The sequence below is a fragment of the Octopus bimaculoides genome, chromosome 13 (genome assembly GCF_046866305.1).
Source record: "Octopus bimaculoides isolate indiv1 chromosome 13, ASM4686630v1, whole genome shotgun sequence".
Classification (NCBI taxonomy): Eukaryota; Metazoa; Mollusca; class Cephalopoda; order Octopoda; family Octopodidae; genus Octopus; species Octopus bimaculoides.
In genome coordinates, this window is record NC_142940.1 from 24,909,593 (window position 1) to 24,937,525 (window position 27,933).

Sequence of the window (27,933 nt, forward strand, 5' to 3'; positions counted from 1 at the left end):
CCGTAAAGCCCTTTCTGTTTGTTTTTCTGTCTTGTTTTTTGTCCGCCACTACATTCCTCCATGGCTAGATTTAATTTGCGTATACAAATTTAATCTGCGGTCCATGGGATGAGCCGTTTTAACGATGCGTCCTGCCCGAAGCTCGTCGAAACGCCGGTGTTAAAACGTGGGTAGCTGATGAAGTAGAATGTTCTCTATGTGGCTCGTGTGTTTTCTCGTCTACGTTTGTTTGCAATGTCCTGTACCCAGCTATGCACCTATACATACAGGTGGATGTCGGTATGCACATACCTGTACGTATATATGCATATTCTCATTTACTATTTGTTTTTACATGATTGAACGCAGCGTCTTCCAACTGTAAGTAGTTTTCGTAAACTTATATCCTCCGACGCTACTCTATCTCTTTCTCTTTCTTTTTTCCCCCTCTCGTTCTTCCTCGTTACTACTACGTATCTCGCTTTACCCCCTCTCGTTCTTCCTCTGTTACTACTACGTATCTCTTTTTCCCCCTCGTATTTCCTCTCTTTCTCTTTTCCTCTCGTTGCTCACCTATTTCTTCTACTTCCTCCCTTTGTTTCTCTCTCTACCACTCTCTCTCTTCCCTTTACACCGGCATGGTCACATGCTTCCGGTCAATAATCCTTTCCTTCCTTGGCTATCGCCGAGCAAACGCACGAACAACTTCGTCCCTTTTAAGTTCGTGCTTCACAGCGTTCATACACACAATTTTTCTCGTCTGGCCGTAAAGCCTTTTCTGTTTGTTTTCCTGTCTTGTTTTTTGTCCGCCACTACATTCCTCCATGGCTAGATTTAATTTGCGTATACAAATTTAATCTGCGGTCCATGGGATGAGCCGTTTTAACGATGCGTTCAGCCCGAAGCTCGTCGAAACGCCGGTGTTAAAACGTGGGTAGCTGATGAAGTAGAATGTTCTCTATGTGGCTCGTGTGTTTTCTCGTCTACGTTTGTTTGCAATGTCCTGTACCCAGATATGCACTTATACATACAGGTGGATGTCGGTATGCACATACCTGTACGTATATATGCCATTTCTCATTTACTATTTGTTTTTTTATATATATATATATATATATATATATATATATATATATTATTTAAAAGAGTTCCAATTCTGTCTGTTTTTTATGTTTTATTTATATTCTTATAAAATTAATGTGGGATATAGAATATGGAATACATAATATAAATAGTAAAATGAAATGAAGTATCCAATGTCTTATTGAATATATGAAATATTGAGTATTGAATATAGAATATTACTCAATATTTCATATATTCAATTAGACATTCAATACTTCATTTCATTTTACTATATATATATATATATATATATATATATATATATATATATATATATATATATATATATATATATATATATATATATATATATATATATATATATATATATATATATATATATATATATATATATATATATATATATATATATATATATATATATATATATATATATATATATATATATATATATATATATATATACACACATAGGCGAAGGAGTAGCTGTGTGGTAAGCAGCTTACTTCCTAATCACATGGTTCCGCGTTCAGTCCCACTGCGCGGCACCTTAGGCAAGTGTCTTCTAGTATAGCTTCTGGCCGACTAAAACCTTGTGAGTGGATTTGGTAGACGGAAACTGAAAGAAGCTCGTCGTATATATATGAATGTATGTACGTATGTATTTGTGTGTCTGTGCCCCCGCCACGACCACCGCCATCGCTTGACAACCGATGTTGGTGTGTCTACCCAACGTTTCGGCAAAAGCAGCCGATAGAATAAGTGGTAAGCTTACAAAGAATAAGTCCTGGGGGCGATTTGTTTGACTAAAGGCAGTCAAATGACTGAAACAAGTAAAAGAATAAAAGAATATATACATAGGTGTGTATGAGTGTATATATAAATAAGAAAATGAGATGACAAAGGAATAAATAAATATCGTATTAACTTCATTAGCTTACAGCTGCTTCTGCTCTAAGATGCAGTGGACTTATAGCTGAGTACCTGAGTAACACATCACATGTCGACATAAGTGTGTGCCTGAGGGAATTATTTTCGTATAAGCTTTAATGAATCTAAGTTTACTAAAAATTTAGTTGTTTCAATGTATAAAATTTATGATAAAATACTACCATTGTCTTTTTTTCCACAAATCAGCACTCACTTGACATATTTTAGTAATTCTAAAGTTCACTGAAGATTATACTGCCTACATGATACTTTAAATTTATATTTACTGTCTGAATTGCCATCGAATATTGCCCACAAAACATTACGATACATTCTCTTTGTCAGAATCTTGCCATTCATATAAGTAGCTCTAAACATTTGATTTGCTAACTCTTCCGATGTCTTGAAGAAATCCTTTCAGTTGCATTAAATTTGAACCAGAGCAAAAATTTAATTCCAATGGCCGGTTTATTAGTTTGCATATGTCTCGCATTTTCTTTCGCTCAGGAGCAACTAGTCAAGTTATTCATATTTCCAACTTATTATAACAATATCGCAATATACATTCAGGGCACGTAAGTAACATAAAAACTATTCAAAAGCACACTTGTAGCAGTAAGTGCACATCTATATGGTCATGCTTCCAGTCAGAAATAATAGCTAGATTTACCTCAAAGGGTACCTTTCATCATAAAAAAAGGAAGATACATAAGTTTCTATAGTTCGAAATACAACCATGAAAATGCAGGACAGATATGCCTGGATTACACCACTCAGACTAACAAAGCTTTTTATTCCAGCAGTTAGAAAACCTATAATTCCAATATTTTATACTATTTTATTTTGCAGCATTCTGTGGAAAAATCTTTTGTAACATTAGAACTGATAATTTCAGAGAAAGACTGCGATTCAATCGATGTTCAAAATTGCTTTCGCATCCTGCAATATTAGTTTGAGTTCACTTCGCGGCAGCGTGTTTCAAGTCCGATCCGAATACTAAGCACTTTATGAAATCTCTTCTCTACCATAGCATTCTGCTGTTGCAGACATCCGTTACAAACAGACTGACAGACACATAGATAGATAGATAGATAGATAGATAGATAGATAGATAGATAGATAGATAGATAGATAGATAGATAGATAGATAGATTTTCTTAATCCAAACCTGTAACACCATTGTGGTGCTATTGCTAATCAAAATTTATATAAAACATAAATGCGGTGAAGATGCTAATTTATACCAGGTAATTTTTTAAAGAAAATTCCTGAAATGGCTTACACCTTATTAGTCTATGATTAAGTAGACGTCTGCAACAAACCATTTTTCTTTCTCATTTCTGTCATCCACACAAGCTTATCACACATTAATCAAACCTTATTTCAATATAAAGATATTTAAAAACATTCATCTGTTGGACAGCATGACACCTAGTCTCCCTCAACATGAAAACAAAACCGTATGAAAAGTTAAAGAACCAGCTTTACAGCACTACAACCTCTGGATTAATAAATAATTCACAACTAAAACATTCAAAGTTGCTACGAACGCTAATCGTCACAGTCTTTGACGGTCTCACAAAACGGTTTCCCCGTTGACTAAGCTGCAACACAGAGGTTAGTTTTTCATCACAATGAAAATATAATAATGAAATATAATCTCTGCTACATATATATTCTACATCATATGTAATGTAGAGTGTTTGTTTATGTAGCAGCAGTGTCAAACAACCACTGTGTGTGTGTGTGTGTGTGTGTGTGTGTGTGTGTGTGTGTGTGTGTGTGTGTGTGTGTGTGTGTGTGTGTGTGTGTGTGTGTACATATACGATGGACTCCTTGGCTTATTTCAGTTTCCGCCAACCAAATCCACTCAGAAGGCTTTAGTCGGCCCAAGGCTATATTAGAAGACACTTACCCAAGGTGTCACACAGTGTGACTGAACCCCGAACCATTTCATTGGGAAGCAAGCTTCTTACCAGAGAGCCATTTCTTCCATTCTACAAATGTTCCTGTTGTTTCTTCAAATGATGTAACATATACTTGGCTGCATTGTTCCTTTGTTTTGTTTTGTTTTGTTTTTGTTTTGTTTTCTGCTCAAAATGAAGAGATGGCATTTTGTTCGACTCTCTATTGAACTTACCAATTTAACGCCTTGACATCATCTAAAACAATAACACTGCTTGTGTCTCAGTAAACTTTTCTTAAAAGCTGTCAGTCTGTGATAATGCCGCCGATAAATAAATAGAGTAATAAATATAGTCGAAAGAGCAATATTTTAAAATGATATTTATTCGCCAATGCTTGCGTCCAATAATGAATCGATGTAGATTGGTAGTCTTCTTTTTTTTTTTTTTTGCATCTCCAAACAACAAAACTTACGGACTGAGACATACATCATTCACTTGACTATAGTGTCTACACTAAACAACTAAACAGTATAAAACTTATTGCATCCACTTTTTTCTCCATAGTTTGAATATTTTCCACTAGATATCAAAAAGCAGTTCAAACCCAGAGATAAAAGAAGCAATATTTTAAAATGTATAACTATAAATAGAATTCAACAGAATTCTAGTCTAAACATTCGAAAACAAAACGGCTCGAATTTGGAGATAAGTTTTCTCATATCTAAATAATTGGGTTAAAGCATATGCTATCAATATAAGTGAGAGCTAACCTATAAGCCTCAAGTTTTTCACTGGAAGTAATTGTAAAACAGCTATAGGATTAAGGAGATTTGGAACAAGAAATCTTGTGGTGTTGAATGAAATTAACAAACAGTTATGTTTCTAAAATGCCTGTAGCATGTGCTATATCATAGCGAACAATGTAATCAAGGGATATGGAAGATAAAATTTTCGTTAAAACACTCGATTTTAAACTATAAAATATCTCAGGATTGTCAATATATTCAGGCTATGCAATAAAACTTTCAAATTCAAACTATACTTATTCGTATACGTTCAAAAATACAATTCGTTAACATTGTAAATTAGTCAGGAATATATCTTTGACACAAATCTAGAATTAATCATACGTTTTATAGTTATAATCAACGCATTATACGTTTCCTGGGTATATTCAACCGTATTGTGATTCGACGTAATCAACATGGAATCAATCATTCAAATGTGATTATAGACTAGACATCATGCATTAACTATTATCTTCTACGTGCTATTATTATTAATATAATGCATAGGAACTTAATTAATACAATATTTCGCTTGTTTGGAACATAAAATAGTGAAATATTGAACTCGCATACAATAACCAGTCTATTGCAGGAAGCAACTGCCTAGTGAGAAAAGATTAAAAAAAATTCGCTTGATCACAAAAGCAGAACGTTTTGATATTTCCTCAGACATCGGAATAATAGAAACATTGTCTAATGCTCGAAGAATGTCCCACGTTTTTCTTCAGCATCTAAAACGATCAATCAATTTTCATTTTTCATTGCCATATTTGAAGATTTAGATAGATAGATAGATAGATAGATAGATAGATAGATAGATAGATAGATAGATAGATAGATAGATAGATTGAATAACAGCTTGAAAAAGTTTCGTATTGTGAAGCTGAATCAACTAAATGTTTGGAACTCTATAACGTTATATATATGTCTGTGTGTGTGTGTATATATATATATATATATATATATATATATATATATATATATATATATATATATATATATATATATATATATACACATATATTTATATAAGGGCATTACTATACAAGAATGCCTCACGCTAAGAGGGACTCTAAGGTCAAACTACCATAATAAACACATTTTTACGGAACGCGAGGAAATGCAACTCGCAAAGCTAGCCCCTTAAAAGCAGACTAAATTATAGATCATGATTTCGTAGTTATTGTAGTATTATGCAACTTCTACTGGTCAGTATAATATGGTCACGACACATAGAACTAAACATAAAATCAACATAAGCTAGCTACTTGATAAATTCTCATAAAAGAATTCATCCTATTATTGAATTAAATGAATAACCAGAATATATTCAGTGCAGAATTTATTCTGAAAAAAAAACACATGTACCGAGATGCAATTCGAAAAGCCGCCACTTACATAGATATATAGGGATAAACAATCTTCTATGTACTATACTGGATACACGAGGTGTTCGTTTGGTATGTTGATTTTCTGTTTATTTCTATGTCTTGACCATATTATACTGACGAGTAGAAGTTGCATAATACTGCAATAACTACGAAATCATGATCTATAATTTAGTCTGTTTTTAAGGGACTAGCTTTGCGAGTTGCATTTCCTCGCGTTCGGTAAAAATGTGTCTATTATGGTAGTTTGACCTTAGAGTCCCTCTTAGCGTGAGGCATTCTTGTATAGTAATGCCCTTATATAAATAAATATATTTTGGGGAATAAATGATGGATTTTTCCCTTATGAGGATTTTTTCACGCTAGCTACTTGATAAATTCTTATAAAAGAATTCATCGTATTATTGAATTATATATACATATATATACATACATATATATATATATATATATATATATATATATATATATATATATATATATATATATATATATATATATATATATATATATATATATATATATATATGTATGTATATATATGTATATATATAAAATTTAGATACAAAATTGAATATGGCACTTAAGTTTAGACACCAAAATATAGTATGGTATTATCCAAACAATTCCAAAAACAAGGCGATCAAAAATCAAAAAAGCAGCACGGGTTTTCGAGGTTATTGGAGTACGCACGTTTCATGCCACTCCATTTATTTAAGTAATGCGAACATTACATTCAATGTAAAATGCAGAGCAATCTTCAGCTGCACAAGGATACAGAAAATTTACTGAAAATTCATTTCAGCAGAATGGACATATTACTATTGTGACAGCATTTAAACAATCTAAGTTGGGAAAGAAGAATACAAAAAATCCATTTTGACATAGCCAAAGCTATATATATATATATAATTTTGTAGTAATGCCTCACGCTTCGAGGGACTAAATAATTCAAAAACTACCAAAAAATAAGCAACTATTCTGTATAAGCACATGTTACTGAGATGCAACCGGATAAATTCAAATCTCTTTCATGGACAGAAGAAGTCATCGTTCTGTGGTGGCTACATCGTGGTATGTTGATTCTTGTTTATTTTTATGTATCTCGACCATACGTGTACTGATGAACAAAAGAATGCAGGTTACTTCACAGTTTTTCTGTATTTGATTGAGAAACCAGTGGTTTACCGTTAAGTTAAATGTTTTTAAGAGATAAATTTTGAAAGCTGCATTCCCTCGCTTTCAGTAAATATGTTGCTTATTTTTTGGTAGTTTTTGACTTATTTAGTCCCTCGAAGCGTGAGGCATTACTACACAGTTAATTGCCCTTTATATAAATTATTTATATATATTTATGAAAAAATGATGAATTTTTTCATTATCTTTTTCATTATGAGGTTTTTTCACGCTGACTACTTGATAAATTCTTATAAAGAATTTATCCTATATTATATTATATATATATATATATATATATATATATATATATATATATATATATATATATATATATATATATATCGTTAGAGTTCTAAGCATTTAGTTGATTCTCCACAATACGTTGTATGTATATATATACAATATGTATATGTGTGTCTGTGTGTATGTGTGTGTGTGTGTGTGTGTGTGTGTGTGTGTGTGTGTGTGTGTGTGTGTGTGTAATTAACATCCCAGTAATATACTGATGCTGTAAAGTACTTGATGAGGCAAAAAATCTCATTTTTTGAAGGAGTCAATTTAATTCATATTTACTATTTGGTAGGAGCGGTAGAATATTCGATGCCTGTTCAGACATTTCATATTTACTTTATGTTCTTATTCAGGCAGCGATAATATTAGCTGACATCTCTCCGAGTTGATAAAATCAGTATCAGTTATGTAGCGGTGCTAATTCACTCGCGTATACTATTGTCACCTTAATCTGTGTTCGTGTAGAAATCATTAGAAGAAATTATTATTAATCTAATTAATAGTTTCTATCTTTGCGACGATGTGCTTACGTAACTTTACTACATAATTGTGAGGTTTCCTCTCGGAATTCTACTGGAATATAATGAAAGACATGTACGATTCAATTAAGACTAACAAGTGGGGTATTCCACACTTTTGGTGAACATGAACATCTATATATAAAAATCATTAGATACATCTTGAAACAGTTTCTTGGAATATAAGGCAAGCAAATAATTATGCGCGCGCGTTTTAGTGTATTCGAGTAAGTGTGTGTGCATGTTTATTTATGGATATATGTACGAATACTTATATATATATATATATATATATATATATATATATATATAAATAGATAGATAGATAGATAGATAGATAGATAGATAGATACATATATATATACATATATATATATGTATATATGTATATATATATATATATATATATATATATATATATATATATCTTCTACTTCCTCCCTTTGTTTCTCCCTCTACCACTCTCTCTCTCTCTTCCATACCCCTGCCTGATCACATGCTTCCGGTCACTAATCCTTTTCTTCTTTGGCTATCGCCGAGCAAACACGCGAACTTACTTCGTCCCCACTTTCAAGTTCGTGCCTCACAGCCTTCATATACACATAATTTTTCACGTCTGGCCGCATAGCCTTTTCCGTTTGTTTTCCTGTCTTGTCTTCTTTTCTGTTTGTTTTCCTGTCTTGTTTTTTGTCCGCCACTACATTCCTCCATGGCACAAGTTTAATTTGTGTATACAAATTTAATTTGCGGTCCATGGGAAGAGCCGTTTTAACGATGCGTCCTGCCCAACTCTTCGAAACTCCGGTGTTAAAACGGGGGTAGCTGATGAAGGAAAATGTTCTCTATGTGACTTGTGTGTTTTCTGTACTCTGGTTATTATTATTTTCTTGTCTACGTTTTGTTTGCAATGTCCTGTACCCAGATATGCACCTATATATACAAGTAGACGTAGGTAAGCATATATGTGTACGTATAAATGCATATACTCATTTATTATTTATTTTATATATATATATATATATATATATATATATATATATATATATATATATATATATATATATATATATATATGTATGTATGTATGTATGTATGTATGTATGCATATTTGTATGTATATAGGTATGTGTATGCATGAAGCTATTATATGCGTGTAATTATGTGTGTATGTGAGGGCTTCGGCCCGCAAATGTGTGTGTGTGTGTGTGTTAACATGTGTATACACATATATAAATGTGTGTTGACACGTGTATATGTAAAATACACATAGACAGACTCATATACGTATAAATATACATAGATCTTGTTTATGTGCAAGTGACGGGTAGGTTTCTTTTAATTTTTGGAGAAAAGTCTTTAGGCAAAAACATGTTTAATAGTGTTACTACAATGTCAATATGGAGGTTATAAGTCTTCTATCTAAAATGGAAATTAAAAATAAAAAATGCGAATCTTTAACTTGAATTCAGCAACTATTTTTAAAGTTCTTCAACGCCATATTAATTGAACTCGTTATGGATTTTCACACCTAAACTTTTCACCTTCTTTTCAACTAATTTCTTTTACAATTTATATATTCCTCCCCAGAAAGAAATGGAGAAAATTAAGTAAGCATTAGTGCGAGTGAAGGAATATTTTCTATATTAACCAATATATGTCTTGGAGACTGTAATTTCTTTGTATGGCACAAAGTTATTCAAGAAAATCGGGATGAGTTAATTGGAATACTTTTGTTCTTATGAATACAATTCTTTTTCTTTCTCGTTATCTCGTGTCTATTTGAGATATTTCTTGCGAATTTCAGAACTTATTTTCATATTTTTATTAGAATTATTTCAAGTAACTGTGAAAGAATCTTCTATTTCGATATTGTTATCGCAGAATGAAAACTATGTTAAAATTATTTCTTTCTCAGTCTCAGTTGATTTTATTTTTTGAATTTTTGTATTTACATATATGTACACACACACACACACACACACACAAGCGCACGCACACACACGCACGCACACACACAGTCTTGTACACACGCACTCATCACACACACACACCACTAACACAGATGGATGGTCATGAAAGAGTGAGAAAGAATACATGTGTATATGTACATACACACGCAAAACACACACGCGTTAGTGTGTGCGTGTGTGTGTGTGAGCGTATGTGTATGTTGTATATGTCCATATATATGTATGTATTTAAAAATTCTTAAAAGTCACAATAATTGTGACTAATTATATAAATTTTTGTTTTAACTTGGGATGATATATACCTTTTGGAAACACTCATCATTCTGTTTTTCGTTCTTAGATAGACAGACAGACAGACAGACAGGCAGGCAGGCAGGCAGGCAGGCAGGCAGGCAGACAGACAGGCAGGCAGACAGGCAGGCAGACAGGCAGGCAGGCGGACGGACGGACGGACGGATGGACGGACAGACAGACAGACAGACAGACAGACAGATAGATAGATAGATAAAGAGATAGATAGATAGATAGATAGATAGATAGATAGATAGATAGATAGATAGATAGATAGATAGATAGAAAAATTTGTCCACGAGTGTTTTATGATCTTTGTGTTATATACTGACATGCTATTACTTTTTTAGAAATAATCATCTTCATGAATCAGGATGCCAAGCTTTGGATCACTTACGCCTCCAAAACTTCGTCTATTCAGATGAATCAACACCTTAGCGCAGCTTGTATTAGTGCCTATTTATAGATGCATGGATCTGATCACTGAGTGACGCATATCTTTCAGAGAGACATATGTTGGATGTGTGAGCTATTCAGTTTACAGTTTGACACGCCCTTAATTCAGACTTTTGTCGCTTTTCTCCTAAGTTAAATATTTACTGTAAAACATCATTTCAGTTTTATCAAGAATTAACTTGATACGTGGGTTTTATTAACGTCACAGACAACAGCTGCGGTGTATTATAGAATATATATTATACTTTTATTACAGAATACTCGTCAATATTAATGCAGTGGAAAGCGCAACTTGGTGCTTAGTTATCGGCTAACCTAATCTACGACTCTAAATTTTATTTAAACTTTTCTTTAACAATTGTTTCACTCATTTTATACAACTAATATTGTCGATAATGAGATGTCGGCACTGCTATTTCTCCTCAATCGAAAACTTTACTGATGTAGTGTCATGTGACAATAAATACAAAAATTAAGTTAATCAAGGAATTTATATATAATTTAATTGTTCAAAATACTGATAAGTAAAAAAAACTCCAAAAATGATATGTGATAGATTTTTGTTTTTGTTACTATTTAGCCCCATGACAGGCTTAGTCGAGCACACCTATGATCGAAAGTGTTCCAGACAATACTATTCCAGTTTTCAAGATATCACTACATTGTTGTATGTATTCTTTATGTTTCGTTCTTTTAAATTGTGGGATTTGACTGCTATTTCCAGTTAGTCCGGTAACTATTTACAGTTCACCCCCTTTTCTTCAGTTGTATTTTTTTGTGACGTGTACGGGGTATTTATCAGCTGGAGGAAATTTTGTAAACAATGATTTTACAATATTGAGCACGTTATGGATGACTTCGAAGTTTTTTAGTTTGATCTTAGTTTAATGATAAATACGAGTTACTCTGATGAGGATCAAGTAGTGTGAGGTTTACAGTAATAATCGTTACTTTTTAAATTGAGCAAATCGCCTCAGTTCCACTCATAAAACAGAAATAGTTACTTGATTATGAGACGAATATAAGATACAGCATATATTTTACTAGTGTCGTCTAGAACTACATTTTGCACTCTATTATTTTTGTTTATATGGAGAAAAATCCAGCAATCATATTATTTATTATATATATACAATACGATGGAAAACTCTTGGGTTTTATAGACTGACAGATTTAGATTTCAGGCAAACAAATTGTGTCGAGAAATTGCTAAAGGAGTGAGTAAAACTACCCAGATTTAAGTATCTCTAGTCATCGTGCAAAGACATGGCTTCTCTGTTGTCTGACACTATGTCAGCCGATTTAATTATGATTGACTCAATAATACAGTATATTCAATGTTTTGATTTAATTAGGATGAGAGCAACTGTTTTTCCCTTCTCAATGATACGTTTAGTTGCGTAAAGTATTTAAGGCATATACGATATTTTTGGTTGTGATGTCGTTATCAGAAAACGCCATGTGCCGTGCAGTGTAGCAGACGGAATATATAGTATGGCCTAGAGTGGCCTACACTAACAATTCGGGCATTTTCTGAGTGAAGCAGTATGCCGGGCAAGACATGTTCGATAGGTGTAATGTAACAATGAAAGCATTCTACATGTAAAGCGGCGTCCAAATAAGATAGTCTCTAAATTAGTCACTTTCCAATTAGAGAGAAATAGCTAACAAACCCCTCTTAAACCACATTCTGTCGTCTTGAAATATAAGTACTTATTGAATAGACTGAAAGTATGCGGTGGCTAAAGTTAGTATGTCTTTAGTCATAGATTTCTTCGACTAAGGCTGAATTAATGGTAAATAGCAACAGGAGATATTATATGACAGCCGGAACATACTGTATAGGATATAGTGTAATAACCAAACTATACTGTCAGTTGAAATGTGATATTCAAAACAATTGCTCCATGTGTGACAGGTAACTACACTTACGTCTGTATGGTAAGAATGTTTTGTGAACAGGTGTAAGATTTTTATTGAAATTAAACTGGGATGTACAGTCATCTCATCGATATTTTTCCTCTAATCTCAACTTATGCACACAAGCATGCGATCAATAATCGATTAAGAGTGTTGGCAATTTCACTAACCATCATATATCAATATCATTAGATTATTTGTGTTTTTACCATAAAACAACAACTCTTATTCTGCAAACAAATGTCAAAATGTTCAGTTAAAGAGTAGGTTTATAGTCGTTGTCGTTTTAGAGATATTCATTATTCATCTAGTTATAGTCTGCAAAATAAATACCAGTAATGTACGAGAGATCATTCTCCTGTTCAGATAAAACCAATGTCATGCCTAGCAACAAGACAGAAATTGCATTAATGTGTGTGCTTAGTTATTATAGTTGCTGGTGTTTATATTTGTTCATGGTGGTGGTGGTGGTGGTGGTGGTGGTGGTGGTAACTGTACTTTAATTGTGATATTGATGTTGTAGTAGCCAAAATTATTGTAATATTGGTGTCGGGTGTTAGCAGTTACAATTTGTTGCCATCCTCCTCGGGTCTCTTCGGACGGCTAGATCTATAATATATATGAGTCGGTTTTTTCTCCATATATGGTGCTGACAGTGTTATTGTTCAGTATTGTGTCTGATAACAGATTGGACTTCAAATATGTTATTCTCGTTTAGAAGGTAATAACAACTTTGTTTAATGATATGTGGTCGTTATCTTGAGCATATCCTCAGACTACCTAAAAATATTCTACTCAGCTCATGAGGTACCTTGCTGTTTTCGTGCTGTCGTACTTAGTTTTCTTCGAACAATTTGTCTGAAACATTCAAAGTAGCTTTTGGTTTAGGAAATGTTGTTGCACATATTATTTTAGTAGCTCATGTATCTGATGCTGTTCTTGCTTTAAAATTTGCTACTGTTCTTCGTATTGTTGTAAATTTTATCGTTGTTTCTTATTCTTTTGTGAAATGCAATTCTTCTCGATATTTTAACTATTATAGTTACTGTGGTTTGTTTTTGTATGCTTTTCTTATTGATTTTTTGGTTTTATTTATGTATCTGTAATCGAGAAACGTTAATAGGTGTGTTTTATCATGTAAGAGAATATAAAGTTACTTTTTTCATTGTTATTATTCTTACAGCTATGCATATGGATGTTATGTAGTTGTTTGAGTGTTATGCAGAAGTATCGTTCATAATTGAGAATCACTAACAGACGCACACATGCACAAAACCATATATGCACAAAAGCATATATGCACAAAAGCATATATGTGTGTGTGCACGTACATGCATGCACACATTCACATATATATATATATCTGTATGTATGTATGTATATATATATATATATATATATATATATATATATATATATATATATATATATATATATATATATATATATATATATAAATGTGTGAATGTATGTATAGATAGATATGTATGTGTATATGTACGCCTATATATTTATGTATATATATAGGCAAATCAAAAATAAAAACAAAAACAAGAAAATCAGGAAAATCCACAAAAGTCAAAAGACCGTACACAGTGATAATATATTAGAGTGACGCGTATACACCCTCATACATGCAAGCGCACAAACAGTTGATCACTTGCAAGTTCACGCAAAAAATAATGCATAATATGCACGCATACTTACACATTTACCTGTGTGTGTGTTGTGTTGTGTGTATGTGTGTGTGTACGTGAGTGTGTTATGATCAATTGTGTGTGGTTGCATGTATGAAGGTATAGACACATCGCCAATCTAGTAAAATACATGGATCTGGATTTGAGATGGTTTACGCTATTTTCGTCACAATGACTTTGTGTGTGCATGCGTGTGCTACAGGATTGAATGATGATGTAAATGTATGTGAATGCAAATGTATGCTACCATGTGTTCAACGTTTAACAAAAATAGATTTATAAAACTATCGTCGATTTTAACAAAAGAAAGAAACTAACGTCGACTTTTAAAAAATTATTTTATCATGTGTAATTTTGAGATTCACGTCTTCTTAATAATAATGGCTAGCACTATTAGCAAAAAGTTTCTTAAAGAAATATTTTAAAGTATTCCTGACACATCCGTACGAGTAGAAGTTCAGTAAAAAAAACACGCAACACAAATTTCAAAGAGACTGAAATAATATCAAAATGAAGTCATACAGAGTTCACTTCAAAGCCATGGAAGCTAGACAAGTGAGTAGAGTTTAACATTATGCATCGTGTACTGATAAGCGTTCATTGATGTTTTTTAATGAGTTCTGAGAAATGGCAATGTAACTTTGAGAACTAATTGAAAAAATGGAAATTACAGATTCCAAAACATAACCAAATTTTCATTAATTTATATTATGACGTACTGTACTTGCGTACACGCATGCGTGCTTATATGTAAATATATATATATATATATATATATATATATATATATATATATATATATATATATATATATATATATAAAACGATATATATTTATACACATATATATATATATATATATATATATATATATATATATATAAAACGATATATATTTATACACATATATATATATATATATATATATATATATATATATATATATATATATATATATATATATATATATATATATATATATGCATGTCTATGTGCGCGTGGTATGTGCGTGATATGTAATTATGTGCATGAATATATACATATACTTACACATATTTATATATGCAAATATATTTCTTATGTATGCGCAAATATATATACATATATGTGTCTGTTGTGCATGTGTGCGTGTATGGATGTACGTAATCATGTATAAATGTATGTGTGAGTGTTTGATCAATTCGTATGTTTTACGCATTATGCATTCATGTGTACATCTACATATATGTTTACGATTGTGTGTGTACTCATATGTATGTGCATGTGTGTGTGTGTGTGTGTGTGTGTGTGTGTGTGTTTATCAGCTTGTCTGTGCTATATATTGTTCATGTATATATGCAAATATAAATGAATATACATACAAACATTGATATTGAATACAAATATGCAAATATATCGATGCAGAAATAGACATCTACATATATACTCCATATTATCCATATAGAGTCACATTCTAAGAAATTACCATACAGTAGAGGACATTTAGATGCAAATAAAGATGACTATATATATAAATATAGAGAGAGAGAGGGGGGAAAGAAAGAAAGAAAGCAGTTCTTTCAAAGTGGGTATTAAAAACGAAATAAAGTGGAAGCCTGTCCACTTCATTGGATGTAAGTGATATAATGGTGGATGAATTCAATCAGTGCAGATGATAGCGATGACTCAGAACCCAGAGTTACAATGACAGAGCAGATATAAAATGGAAAATGACGAAGTCCAAAGAAACGTCTTACTATATACTCCTTGAACTTCACATTTCCCATGCAATAACTACACTCTCAAATCCGATTAACGGACATTAAACGAAAGCTTCCGGTGCAAATCTCCAATGTCTTTCAAATAATTTTTACTTTATATTCTTTATTAATAGGATACTTTATACATGGGATTCATTTTAAATCATTCAGATTATCAATTTGGAAAGAAAAATCAATTTTATAACAAAGAATACACAACATGCTGCACGATTTGTACGTTCATACAAAGATGAATTTACAAAAAGAAAATTGTTTTTAGTTCATTCTGTCCAGTTTCTCAAAAGTTGGAAAGGAATTTTTCAATATGTATTAAGATAGGATTAGATATATTGTCTTTGGAACGCCAAGGTTGTATTTTCGTACTGTATCTGTGTATTTCATATATCTTAGATAAAGTGTTCGCGTCTTGCACGAATGAGAAGCTTATCAGGATAGATAATTATATAGTGTGGAGTATTTATTGCTACACTACGCTAATTTAAAATAAGTTCAGTGCTTGTTAAATGTCTTCATTGTTAACTTTTTTCGTTTTGTTGATGTTAGAAACAAGTGGAAATTGATTTCCAAAACGAAATATATTGTATCAGATTCTTTTTTACATTAATCCAATCGTTATTTCTAATGTCAGATACGATGTTGTTATCATGTCTAGTCTAGGCACAATTATATGAACCAAGGAAATATTCTCTCAATTTTCATCCCCTTCTTTCCTAGGGTAATCAAAATATAGCTAGGACTCCTTTGTTTGAAACTATTATTCGAAGCAGTCGAAGATAAAAAATTAATAGGAAACCATTCTCAGGCAGATTTTGTAAAATAATCAAGTATTCCATTTATATTAATCGTTCGATTTGTACCAATCATTCCTTCAGGGTAATGCTTCTGGTCGATGAAGTGTGGGGGATAACAGTCAAAAATACTTCCAGAACTCACCAACAGGAGATACATTCGACATGCCTGAAAATTATATATTACATTATTTCTCCCAATACAACCTTTGGCATGTTATATCAATCTTTTTGTTTCTCTTATGTAAAGTGACCATAATCTGTTGTCAAAATCACGGTGGGATTGTTTTTATAGTTTTGTCACAGGTTAATAGGCTAACGTGGGTCATTTTAAGTGGATGTACTGTAGAGCCGTTGCCAAAAGCAAAAAAAAAAGACATTAGTTTACTTCAGCCTTGAAGTTAACAAATAAATGACAAAATGATTGATTTGCAAGCCATGGATCCAAATCGATGGAACATCGATGTTCATTTAGCTTTCTAGGCAGACCATGTAATTTTACGTTTCCACAAACACAATCAAGTTATGACCATCCAAGTGCAGTATCTAGTGTACAAGGGTTATTTCATATCCATTTATAGACGGACTTTAAAATCAATTACGTGAATAAATCTTTGATTTGCAAAAGGATTCATTTATTCTCAAGATACATAAATGATATTTAAGACTAAAATTAATTACTATTGAAAGTGAAACGAAAATATATTCAACAATGCGTTGTTTATCGGGGAAATTGAAGTAAAATGTAATAATATATGCAGGAAATGTATTAACTTTTTTGTATTCATTCATGTTCGTTAATGTGCACAGAAAACAAGACAAATGACTTCTTCTAAGAATTGAAATTATTCAGAACATTACGTTAGTTTACAATAGCTGAGATGAAGCAAGTTAATAGATTTCAAGTTCTATTTTCAATGAAATATTGAAAAACAATATAGGCATCAGAAAATGTATTTAAAGATTGAGAAAACACTTCTACTAAAAACACATTAGGCAAGGACTTGAATTAAACAAAGGGTTAACATCAATTCAATTTGTTTATTTACATCTGGGGATTTCCCTACCATTTGTTATCCTGTTTTTATGAACAACTGTGAACATATGATGCACATGCGTGTGCAGATGTGTATGTTTTTGTGTATACGTGCATATGCTTACATACACATATAATATACCGTACTTACAAATGCTACGCAACGACATTGATTTAGCTTACCGTCATTCAGAAATTCTATTCAATAATTTAAAATAAGGCTTTCTTCAGAATGAATAAATATTTCACATTTATCTCATAATTTTGTAACAAATTAAAATATTGATGAATTGTCATTGCCATTCATTTCAATATTTTAAGCTTTTATACATATCCAACAAACACACAACACACGTTAGTACGTGCGCTAGCATTTGCACGCACACGCTCACAAACTTTATGAGACAATCAATCGTACGTTCATTATAAATATTTCCTTCTTGAAAAGATATATCAGATTTTATATTCACAGACTACTTACCAGCCAGGAACACAAAAGATTATCTTCTCTGTCCTTTGATGTCTTTCGGATTTGTAAATCACTAACATCTATGCAATGGTTTTGAAACATACCTCGAAATCACATCTAATATGTCGAAATAGCTTATGTCGAAATAGTTTATGTCGAAATAGCTTATGGCAGATTCTTTACTGCGACGTTTCTTCCGACTTTACGTTCTAAGTTCAAATGCCGCCAGAGTCGACTTTACCTTACATCCTTTTGGGGTTGATAAAATAAGTACTAACTATTAACTGGATCGATGCAATTGACTTACAGCTTTCTACAAAATTGCTGGACTTGGGCCAAACTTTGAATCCAATATTTCAAAATTGTTTCCTACTAAAGTATTACCTAACACTAAATACTTGACTGGGTTACATATACTTATAGCAGTTCACATATATAGGCAGATAGATATATAATTTATGTGTGTATATGTATATGTGTGTGTGTGTGTATGTGTGTGTGTGTGTGTGAGGAGAAACAGTAAAAGGTGTTGTTGCTATTATGTTAAATTTTTCCAAATTTTGCCAAATGCGTTTTTTTTTTTTCGGTATTTATTTTTGCTTGCAACAGCCGTTACTTTTGGTCAAACTTTCATATCTCCAGCTGCTTCAGATGCCAAGCTATCAAAAATTGTCAAAGTGTAGTACAACGGTTTTTATATGTCTTAGTGAGCTTGCACTGGATATGACTACTAGTTTTTAAATGAATTGCATATTGCCAGTACTGCAACCTTGAGTGCTTGTAAAACGTGACGAAGAAAGTTGATAGTTGTTTTTTAGTAGAATAAAATTTGGTGTGCTCACTTTAGCCTTTAGATTAGTTAAGTTTTCTGCCAGAAACGCAGATTAGAATACCATCACACACCAAACTATTTGGTATTCTTACAGAGTTCCACCATTTACCATTATATCAGATATATGCGTTTCTATTTGCATCTTATATCTGTAATGAGATACAGAAACCTCTTCTCACAGAATTAGCAATTAAATTATTAGACGCTACAGCATCGCCAACTCCTATAAGAAATATTCCGAGAATTGTGCTAACGCTTTCTTCAAATATCGAACCAGAACGGTAAAGCACTGCATATCGGAGTGCACCCTGTGCTGCAGATTAAAAGGATTTCTAGTAAGCTAATCGCCTCCAATTGATCAAGTGATAACCGAATTGTCATAAGTCTGATAAATAGAGGCTGTACAACACAGTAATACTTTTTTGGCATTTTATGTCTGGCAGGAATTATTTCCAAAGTATAGCTTCTTCTAGTCATTCTCATATACACAATTTATATTATCATAGTTTAATCTAAAATAATTTTCCTCGCAACATGTTTAAAATTGTATGCTCTATTCACATAGCTACATTATACCATGTATCTATATGTGTGTGTTTGTATGTGTGTATGTATGTATGTATGTATGTATATACGTATGTATGTATGTATGTACGTATGTATGGATGTAATAATTTTTGATAAGTTGTAAAAAAAACAACTCTAGCGGCAATAACAAGAAACAGAATAAATTGAAAGAAAGAATACTTTTGTATAAGATTGTATTAAATTGAAATAGTTTTGATTTCTTAAGGCTTACCTTCAAGGCTGTTGTAGATTATAGCAATCCGCTTTTTATCTCGGTAATCCAGCATGTCCTTGACGGCTCTGAAGAATGTAGAAATACCCGGAAACAGACGAATCAAATTTCCGCCGATTGCTCGATCTGAGATTGCCAAGGTAGTCACAAAATAAGGTATATTCAGGTGATTCGTCGCTTTAGCCATTACTGGGTTGAAATTTCCCAAAACTGCTCGAACATTATCCACTTCCAGTGTGTCAATCACTGAAAGTAAATATAAAAATATACAGTAGTAAGACATCAGATTAAAAGCGTCGTACATTTATATGTTATTAACAATTTGTTATGCGCATGATTTTTCTCAAGAAAGACAGGACACTGTAGCTCTCCAATACAGTGCATATGTCGTGTGTATTTTAAATGTTTACAATGCAACTAATTTCAAACGTAGGTTTGATATTTGGGCAATGAGATATGAATAGCAATTTGATATAAAAAATATAATTACTTTATATTTTAATATGAAATATAAATAACAATTTAGAAAGTTTTCACTGTAATTAAGAAGTTATTTTATATCAACAAATAAGGCTCGTGGTTTTATGGTTTACTCTCAGTGACTCTATAGGTTGCTTTCTTGTGCTGAAACGCTTAATTCACCTCGACGCATTTTAACATCACAGATAACCAGTGCATTAGGGAGGTGATGTAAATGTTTCTCGAAAGTTAGTTTACTTCTTTTCGCTTATGATTTTTGTTCGGTGGCACATATCTGCGATACTATCGTGTTAGTATCCCGGTAGTGAAATTGTATCAATGACCAGGGATCAGGTCGCAAAAGTGTGATGGAATTTTGACACTACATAGAACGGGTTTTCAAAATCAATAAAAAAGTAAACACGGTTTGTTATTAAGAAGGTATTAATGTTAGCTCAATTTTATAGTTTAGTGTATGGCATTTTAGTTGTTTTGTGAGCAATGACTTCATTCACACAATATACTTTATGTGTAGTTAATTTAACTTTCAATCTAGTCATGTATTTGTTCTGTTGTATTTGTGTATTTATCATTCTATTGTTTAGTCTAATAATTTCTTATAATAACTATTATTGTTTGGTTTATTTTATTCTATTGACTTCTTTATCGAGTGCACCACTTGTAGAATAAACTCTAAATACTCTACGTAAAGATTTTTTCTCGTATCCGGGTGCATGCATTTATTTTCTGTATCCAGGTAAATGCATTTATTTTCTGTATCCAGGTATATGCATTTGTTTGTGGTTTTTATGTAAATGGGTTCGACGTTCCTATGATTTTATGATTATCCATGTCTAGAAATGGAGTTTTATTGCTGTGAATTAATTTATAGCGTTCTGAATAATGATTTCTAATGAAAAATTATTTTCTAGGTCTTTTCATAATTTTTCTACCTCTCTTGCTATCACCATTACAACGAGTATGTCGTCCATGTATCTTGTGTATAATGTATGCGTTTTGATTTTCATTTTGGAAATGTGGGAATAGAGCCCTTAATGAAGAATCATAGCTACTTCATCGTTTTGCAGGTCTTATAGCCAGTAAAAGAGTAATATTTCTTTGTACTGTATATGTACGCTAATAATTTCTTTAGTATGTTGAAGATTTCATTCTTAGTTGCTTGTATATATTATTCGAAGGGGATTTTTCAGCCACTGAAACATTTTCGACATACTTTCTATGTCGAAGTTGGAGAAAACGCTTAGATCTTAAACCTTAGATCACTAAAAGCTTTTCAGATGGCTATATTATATTAAGCCATGCACACCGGAGACTGTGTGTATTGCTTAATAATTATATCAAATTGTTTAGCGATGGTGGATGATGACGATAGATTTTATTTGAAATACCCTCGGTCATCAGGGCTAGTTTTGGTTCTTTAGTGTTAGTCCTTCTAGTGTTATATACTAAGATGTGTTCACCTTCAGTGCTGGAAAATAAGGAGCTTCCATAATGGCTGCAATATGTTCAATCAGCATCACATATATTTTTCCAATTCATTATAAGTTTATTTTGATATGGACTAAATTCTATATTTTGGTCGGATATTCTTCTTAATTCATGACTACGAATATATTACATATGTAACTTTTACATTTCATGATAATATCATTATTATATAAATTGTGAAACCTCTTTCCGTTTCGTGATAATGTATATATATACATATACGATAGCGTCTCCTATTGAAGATGACGTATGAGTGTTCAGTTTGTGCCGAACGATCTGGACAAATGATTTGTTTATAGTGATCAAATGTTCGTGCTGCATATTAGCTCACTCTCTCCATCAAAGCCTCGGGTGTCAAAGCGATCGCAGAACAACGTGAGATGTAGTGTTTTGCTCAAGAACACAACGCAGCACCCAGTCTAGGTATTGAATCACGTTCACGCTATCGTGAGTGCAACACCCTTACCACTGGGCCGTGCGCCCTCATGTGTGTGTATGTGTGTGTGTGTGTGTATGTGTGTGTGTGTGTTTGTGTGTGTGCGTGTGTGTGCGCGTGTGTGGGTGTGTGTAATAGGTAGGTAGGTAGGTAGCTAGCTAGCTAGCTAGCTAGCTATGTATCTATGTATCTATGTATGTATTAAATTGCGAGTTAAAGCAGTTCAAGTAATGTAAACATTATCGATCTCATATGCAGAATGTATCTTTTTTATTTACTCACGAATTTGCAACAGATTTTCAATCATTAGACTACGGCCATACTGGATCACTGCCTTGAAGAATAAAACGATCCTAATACTTATTAAACCAGGCACTTATTCTATCAACCTTTTTTGCTGAACATCTAGATTACGGGAACGTAATCTCAACAATTCTTGTTTTCACGCGGCAGTAGGGGAGAAACACAGACACACAGACACACACAGACACACACAGATATATATATATATATATATATATATATATATATATATATATATATATACGCCAGGCTCCTTTCAGTTTCCGTCTACCAAATCTATTCAGAAGGCTCTGGTCAGACCGAGGCTGTAGTAGAAGACATTTGTCCAATATACCCGGAATCATGTAGCTAGGAAGCAAGCTTCTTACCACACAGCCACTCCTGCTCCTACACACACACACGTACATACATACATATATTACATACACACGAGTAAGTACATAAATGTACATAACAAGGTAAGACATTGGTACTCGGAAACTGAAGCCAGAGTAATATGCATTTCTATTAAAGCAGTTTTGTAACTTTAATAAAAAAAAAAGAGTATGTATGTGTATGTATATATATATATATATATATATATATATATATATATATATATATATATAAAGTACGCAGGGTGAAGCCGCTTGGCACAGATTGACCTTGAAATCTGATATGCATGTGCACTAACGTTTAACGTTCTAGCTCACTTCCCCTATTTACACCAGTACTTAGACAGAAGTTGTGTAGCGTGTGGTCGTCTCATTCACCATGACAGAGTAAGTTGTCATGGCGATACCTGCTCAGAGGTCTACGCAATGTTGTAGAAAGTGTATGGAGAGGAATGTATGAGCCCCACGAAAGTGTACGAGTGGTTCAGACATTTCCAAGATGGCCGAAAAGATGTTGATCTTGCCGAACGTTCTTGGAGACCGGTAATCAGCAGAAGTGAGAAAAACATCGCAGATGTACGTGCAGCTGTGAGGGCAAATCGTTTAATCATCATCCGTGAGATATCAGAGGCCGTGCAGATTAGTTACGAGTCAGTTCAGTTCATTATCTTTGAAGATTTGGGTATGAGACGCGTGTCTGCCAAGTTTATGCCAAAACTGCTTTCAGCTGACCACAAAGACACTCAGCTTTCCGTTGCACAAGTTCTCCTCGATCGTGTCAAGAACGATGGAAACTTTTTGAAATCTTTGCGCAAGCCTCTGAGCAGGTATCGCCATACTTTTGGTAAAATTGTTGGAGGTTCTCTGCTCAACTTTCTCTGTCATGGTCAATGTGATGATCACACGCTGTAAACAGCGGAAGTGAACTAGAATGTTAAAAGTTAGCGCGCAGGCTCAGCAGAGTTCAAGGCCAATCTGTTGTACCAAGCGGTTTCACCCTGCGTGCATTAGCTTCGTTACTATGGTGACAGTCCGGATACTTATTGATCAGGGGCTAAATAACAGTAATATTCGTCCCAACCAGGACTGCCGCATTATGTTGGCAAATAATCTTTACTTTAGAGGACTGTTACTGAATATTTCTCGTTGAGAGATTAAGAAATAATAATTTTTCTATTTATTAGATCAGTAACTGCGTGTCACTTTGAAAATTATATATTTTCGAACAGGAATTTAGCAGCGCCATCTCTACCCAAGCAGTTATTGTGTGCTGAGGAAGATAAATATCCCAGAAACCACTGTACGTAGATATTGCTTTGTACTGAATGGGGATGCTAAACTCACTTTTTTCTAAAATATAAGGACACAGATACCGTGTCGTATAGGCAGCTAGTGACGGATGTTTCCTGAGGCTAAATAACAGCAACATTCGTCCCAACCAGGACTGCAACATTATGCTGGCAGATAATCTTTGCTATATATATATAATATACGTCTATATAAGTAGTTGTATATATATATACATATATAAAACTACTTATATAAACATATATATTATATATATTAGTAATTTACATTATATTTGTAATGATTTTATCTCGTAGAATTCCTTAGGTGTGATAGACTGCTTGGATTTCAACTGTTTTCTGTATTGGTCAGCTTTCGGTTAAATGGAAGTTTGTATCGAGCGTGAGACGTGAAACTTAGATATACTGAGGAGTGAAAATGAAATGTGAGAAGTTGAAAAATTTATCTAATTATTGTTTGACAGAATTTTGCTTTGCTTGCTTTCTTTTTATTACAGTATCTAGTTTTTCATGGAGAGACGCCTGTATATTATCAATATAATCCACTAAGAGTACGATAATGATTTATTTATCAATACTTGTCCTTAAGTATAGATTTATGCTGGTTCTGGTCGAAGTTTTAGCTTCAAAACGCTGTCATGATACAACCTTAGTAATTTCCGCTAATACAACCGAAGAAGTCTAGAAACTCTTCCCTGGATACAACGGCCGGACATTCTCAGTCTATCGAGAAATGAAATAGCAACATTTAACCAGAAATTCCATGTTTTAAAACACTTTCCACAATGGCTTTCTGTTTTCTGTCCGAAAGCTTTGGTTAGAACGACGAAATCTGTGTTAAGTACTTCATATTTGAAATAGAAATTTTCTCATCAATCTAATACAAAAGAAAAACCAGATAGGAAATCAAATACAAGGTAAAAGACATTTCTGAGGTGAGTGAATATTTTGTCAGAGATGTTACTACAGATGACAACTGAGAGTTCACAAATAATTTTCGAACTTTATTCTTGAAGGTATCCTTGTAGTCTACAGGTAATGGCTGACCATCCACATAAATTAAAATAACCCAAGAAGATTCTTTCAAAAAATGTTTCTCCCAGCATTCACTATTCTCCTCTCGTTCTAGTCTAACGACACTCCATTTTTGTTTTCCTTCGGTTTCCTTGTATGTCTCCACTGTTATGTTTTTATTCCCAACTTTGACCTGCTATAAATCCTAAATTCTATTTTAGAATTTATGGGAGCAACTGTCTTTGAAGACTCATATTGTCGTTCAATGCTCGACATGAGAAGTAGATAGGCAGCCGACAACTGATGAAGGGTCCTTTCTCTGTGTTTACTTGTCCTGTCTTCCATTTTTTTCTCGTTGTTTACGTATTTCATGTTATTTGCACCGTGGGTGACGGCCTCAAATCAGATTTGCATGTATATATATATATATATATATATATATATATATATATATATATATATATAATTCATTATTTAATTGAGCGCGACGCACGCATTCACAAGTATATATATATAACGCTGGGTTTCTTTCAGTTTCCCTCAACCAAATCCACTCACAAGCGTTTGGTCGACTCGAGACTACAATAGAAGACACTTGCGTGAGGTGCCATGACTGAACCCGGAACCGTGTGGTTGGTAAGCAAGCTGCTTACCACACAGCCACTCATACGCCTATATTGAACTTCTTAAAATAAATATTTTTGCAACCAATGTTTCTTAGTTTTGGTTAATCAGATATTTTAATATATGTGTGTATTATGCTTTTATGTGTATTTGTATGAATAGATATGCGTACATACATCTACCATACATACTTATACATATATATATATATATATATATATATATATATATATATATATATATATATATATATATATATATATATATATATATATACGTACACATGCATACACACATGCATATATATATATATATATATATATATATATATATATATATATAATACAAAGAATATATATGCATGTATACACACATATATGTACATACTTACAGTTACATGTGTATATAGATGCATATCAGGGTACAGGACGTTAGAAAAATGAACTGCAGACAACGGAACGAACACATAGAAAAACAGATAGTCACTTGGAATTATTCCTTCATCAGCTGCCTCTATTCTAACTAGGCGTTTCGAAGATAAGGCAGAAAGCACTCTAGAATAGTCTCTTCCTAAGTAGTGGAGCGACCCACTAAACAGAGGATTCCAAGGTGGCAAACACAAACCAAGACAGGAAAAAATGGACAGTGAAAACCACATTAAAAAGCCCTACGGCCAAACGCGAATATATATATATATATATATATATATATATATATATATATATATATATATATATACATATTTGTTTTGCAAGATTATGCTGGCAAAATGTGAAACCGTGTGTTGAAACAGATGTTGTTGTACTTGGGGATGGTCATATTGCCAGTTTAGCCAATAAAAACACACGCACTGTATATTTGGTGTTAATTTGCTTCAGCTTTATATTACATTAATCTTAATCTTATTTCGGCCAGAGTTCTTTCGTCACACTTCTGTGACCTCATCAGTGGTCCTTTGTTTCCTTCTTTCTTATGTGTGTCTCACCTTGCTAGCTATCAGCCATTTTGTATTTTGTATTCCTATTGTATGTGTCTACGCATGCGTGTCCTTCAATGTGTCTGTGTCTTTTGTAAGTGCATGTGTGTATGAGGAGTGTCTGTATCACCTATATTCTCTGTTAATACGTGTTCGTTTGTATTTGTTTTTATTTATTTATTTGTTCATGTGTGTGTGTGTTTTTTTTTAATGTTTAATTAAATTTTGTTAACGTATGTAGTATTTAATTCCATTTGTTTATCTATGTATTGTATTATACTTTGTTCATATTATTATTGGTTTATGGGTAACATGTTGTCACATGCTGTGGTTTGTGGTTTGTTAGTGGTGTGTGTTAGTGTTCCATTCTAGTTTCCTATTCAGGCTAGGTTTCTCTTCTATTATGTGTGTAGCTTCAGTAATTTGTCTAAGTGCTGCATCACTGCTATGTGTAGATAAGATTTTAATTTGTATGTTGTTGATTGAGCCTCTATGTTCTTGTTCAGCGTGCTGGTACAGAACTGATGAGTTCTTCCCTTCCTTAAGTTCCCTCCACTCCCCTATGCTCCTTGCTGTTTCGCCTACATATGTCATTGTCTTATTTCTGCATCGTCCCTCTGTACATCTTATACTATAGACCACATTTCTGGTTTTGCAGTTCGTTTGTGGGCTAAATCTACATACGATACAATTCCTATCAGTGCAGGGGGTTCTACTGAAAGGGTATGTTCTACTGATAAGGGATTTAATAGGGTTGCCTGGCCTTTCAACAACCTTAATTCTTAGCTTAAGTTTGTCTAGGGCCCTTCTAAAGCGGTACGCCAGTTCGCCTCTAGGGGTGGTGTCA

The 27,933-nt window shown here is 32.9% G+C and overlaps 1 protein-coding gene and 1 long non-coding RNA gene across 3 annotated transcripts in view; one reads left to right on the forward strand and one right to left on the reverse strand.

The window, feature by feature from the left end:
* Nucleotides 1-27,933, reverse strand: part of LOC106883780 (glutamate receptor ionotropic, kainate 2) — a 273,762-nt gene that overhangs the window by 132,907 nt on the left and 112,922 nt on the right. For both annotated transcript variants that reach the window (XM_014934911.3, XM_014934910.3), the window contains exon 3: nt 20,085-20,330. In XM_014934911.3, the coding sequence (XP_014790397.2) occupies nt 20,085-20,330 (246 nt within the window). The remainder of the gene's footprint in view (nt 1-20,084; nt 20,331-27,933) is intronic.
* LOC149132838 (uncharacterized) lies at nt 14,819-25,108 on the forward strand. Its single transcript, XR_016243981.1, has 3 exons — nt 14,819-14,955; nt 24,395-24,465; nt 24,970-25,108. It is a non-coding gene; the product is annotated as an uncharacterized LOC149132838 (long non-coding RNA).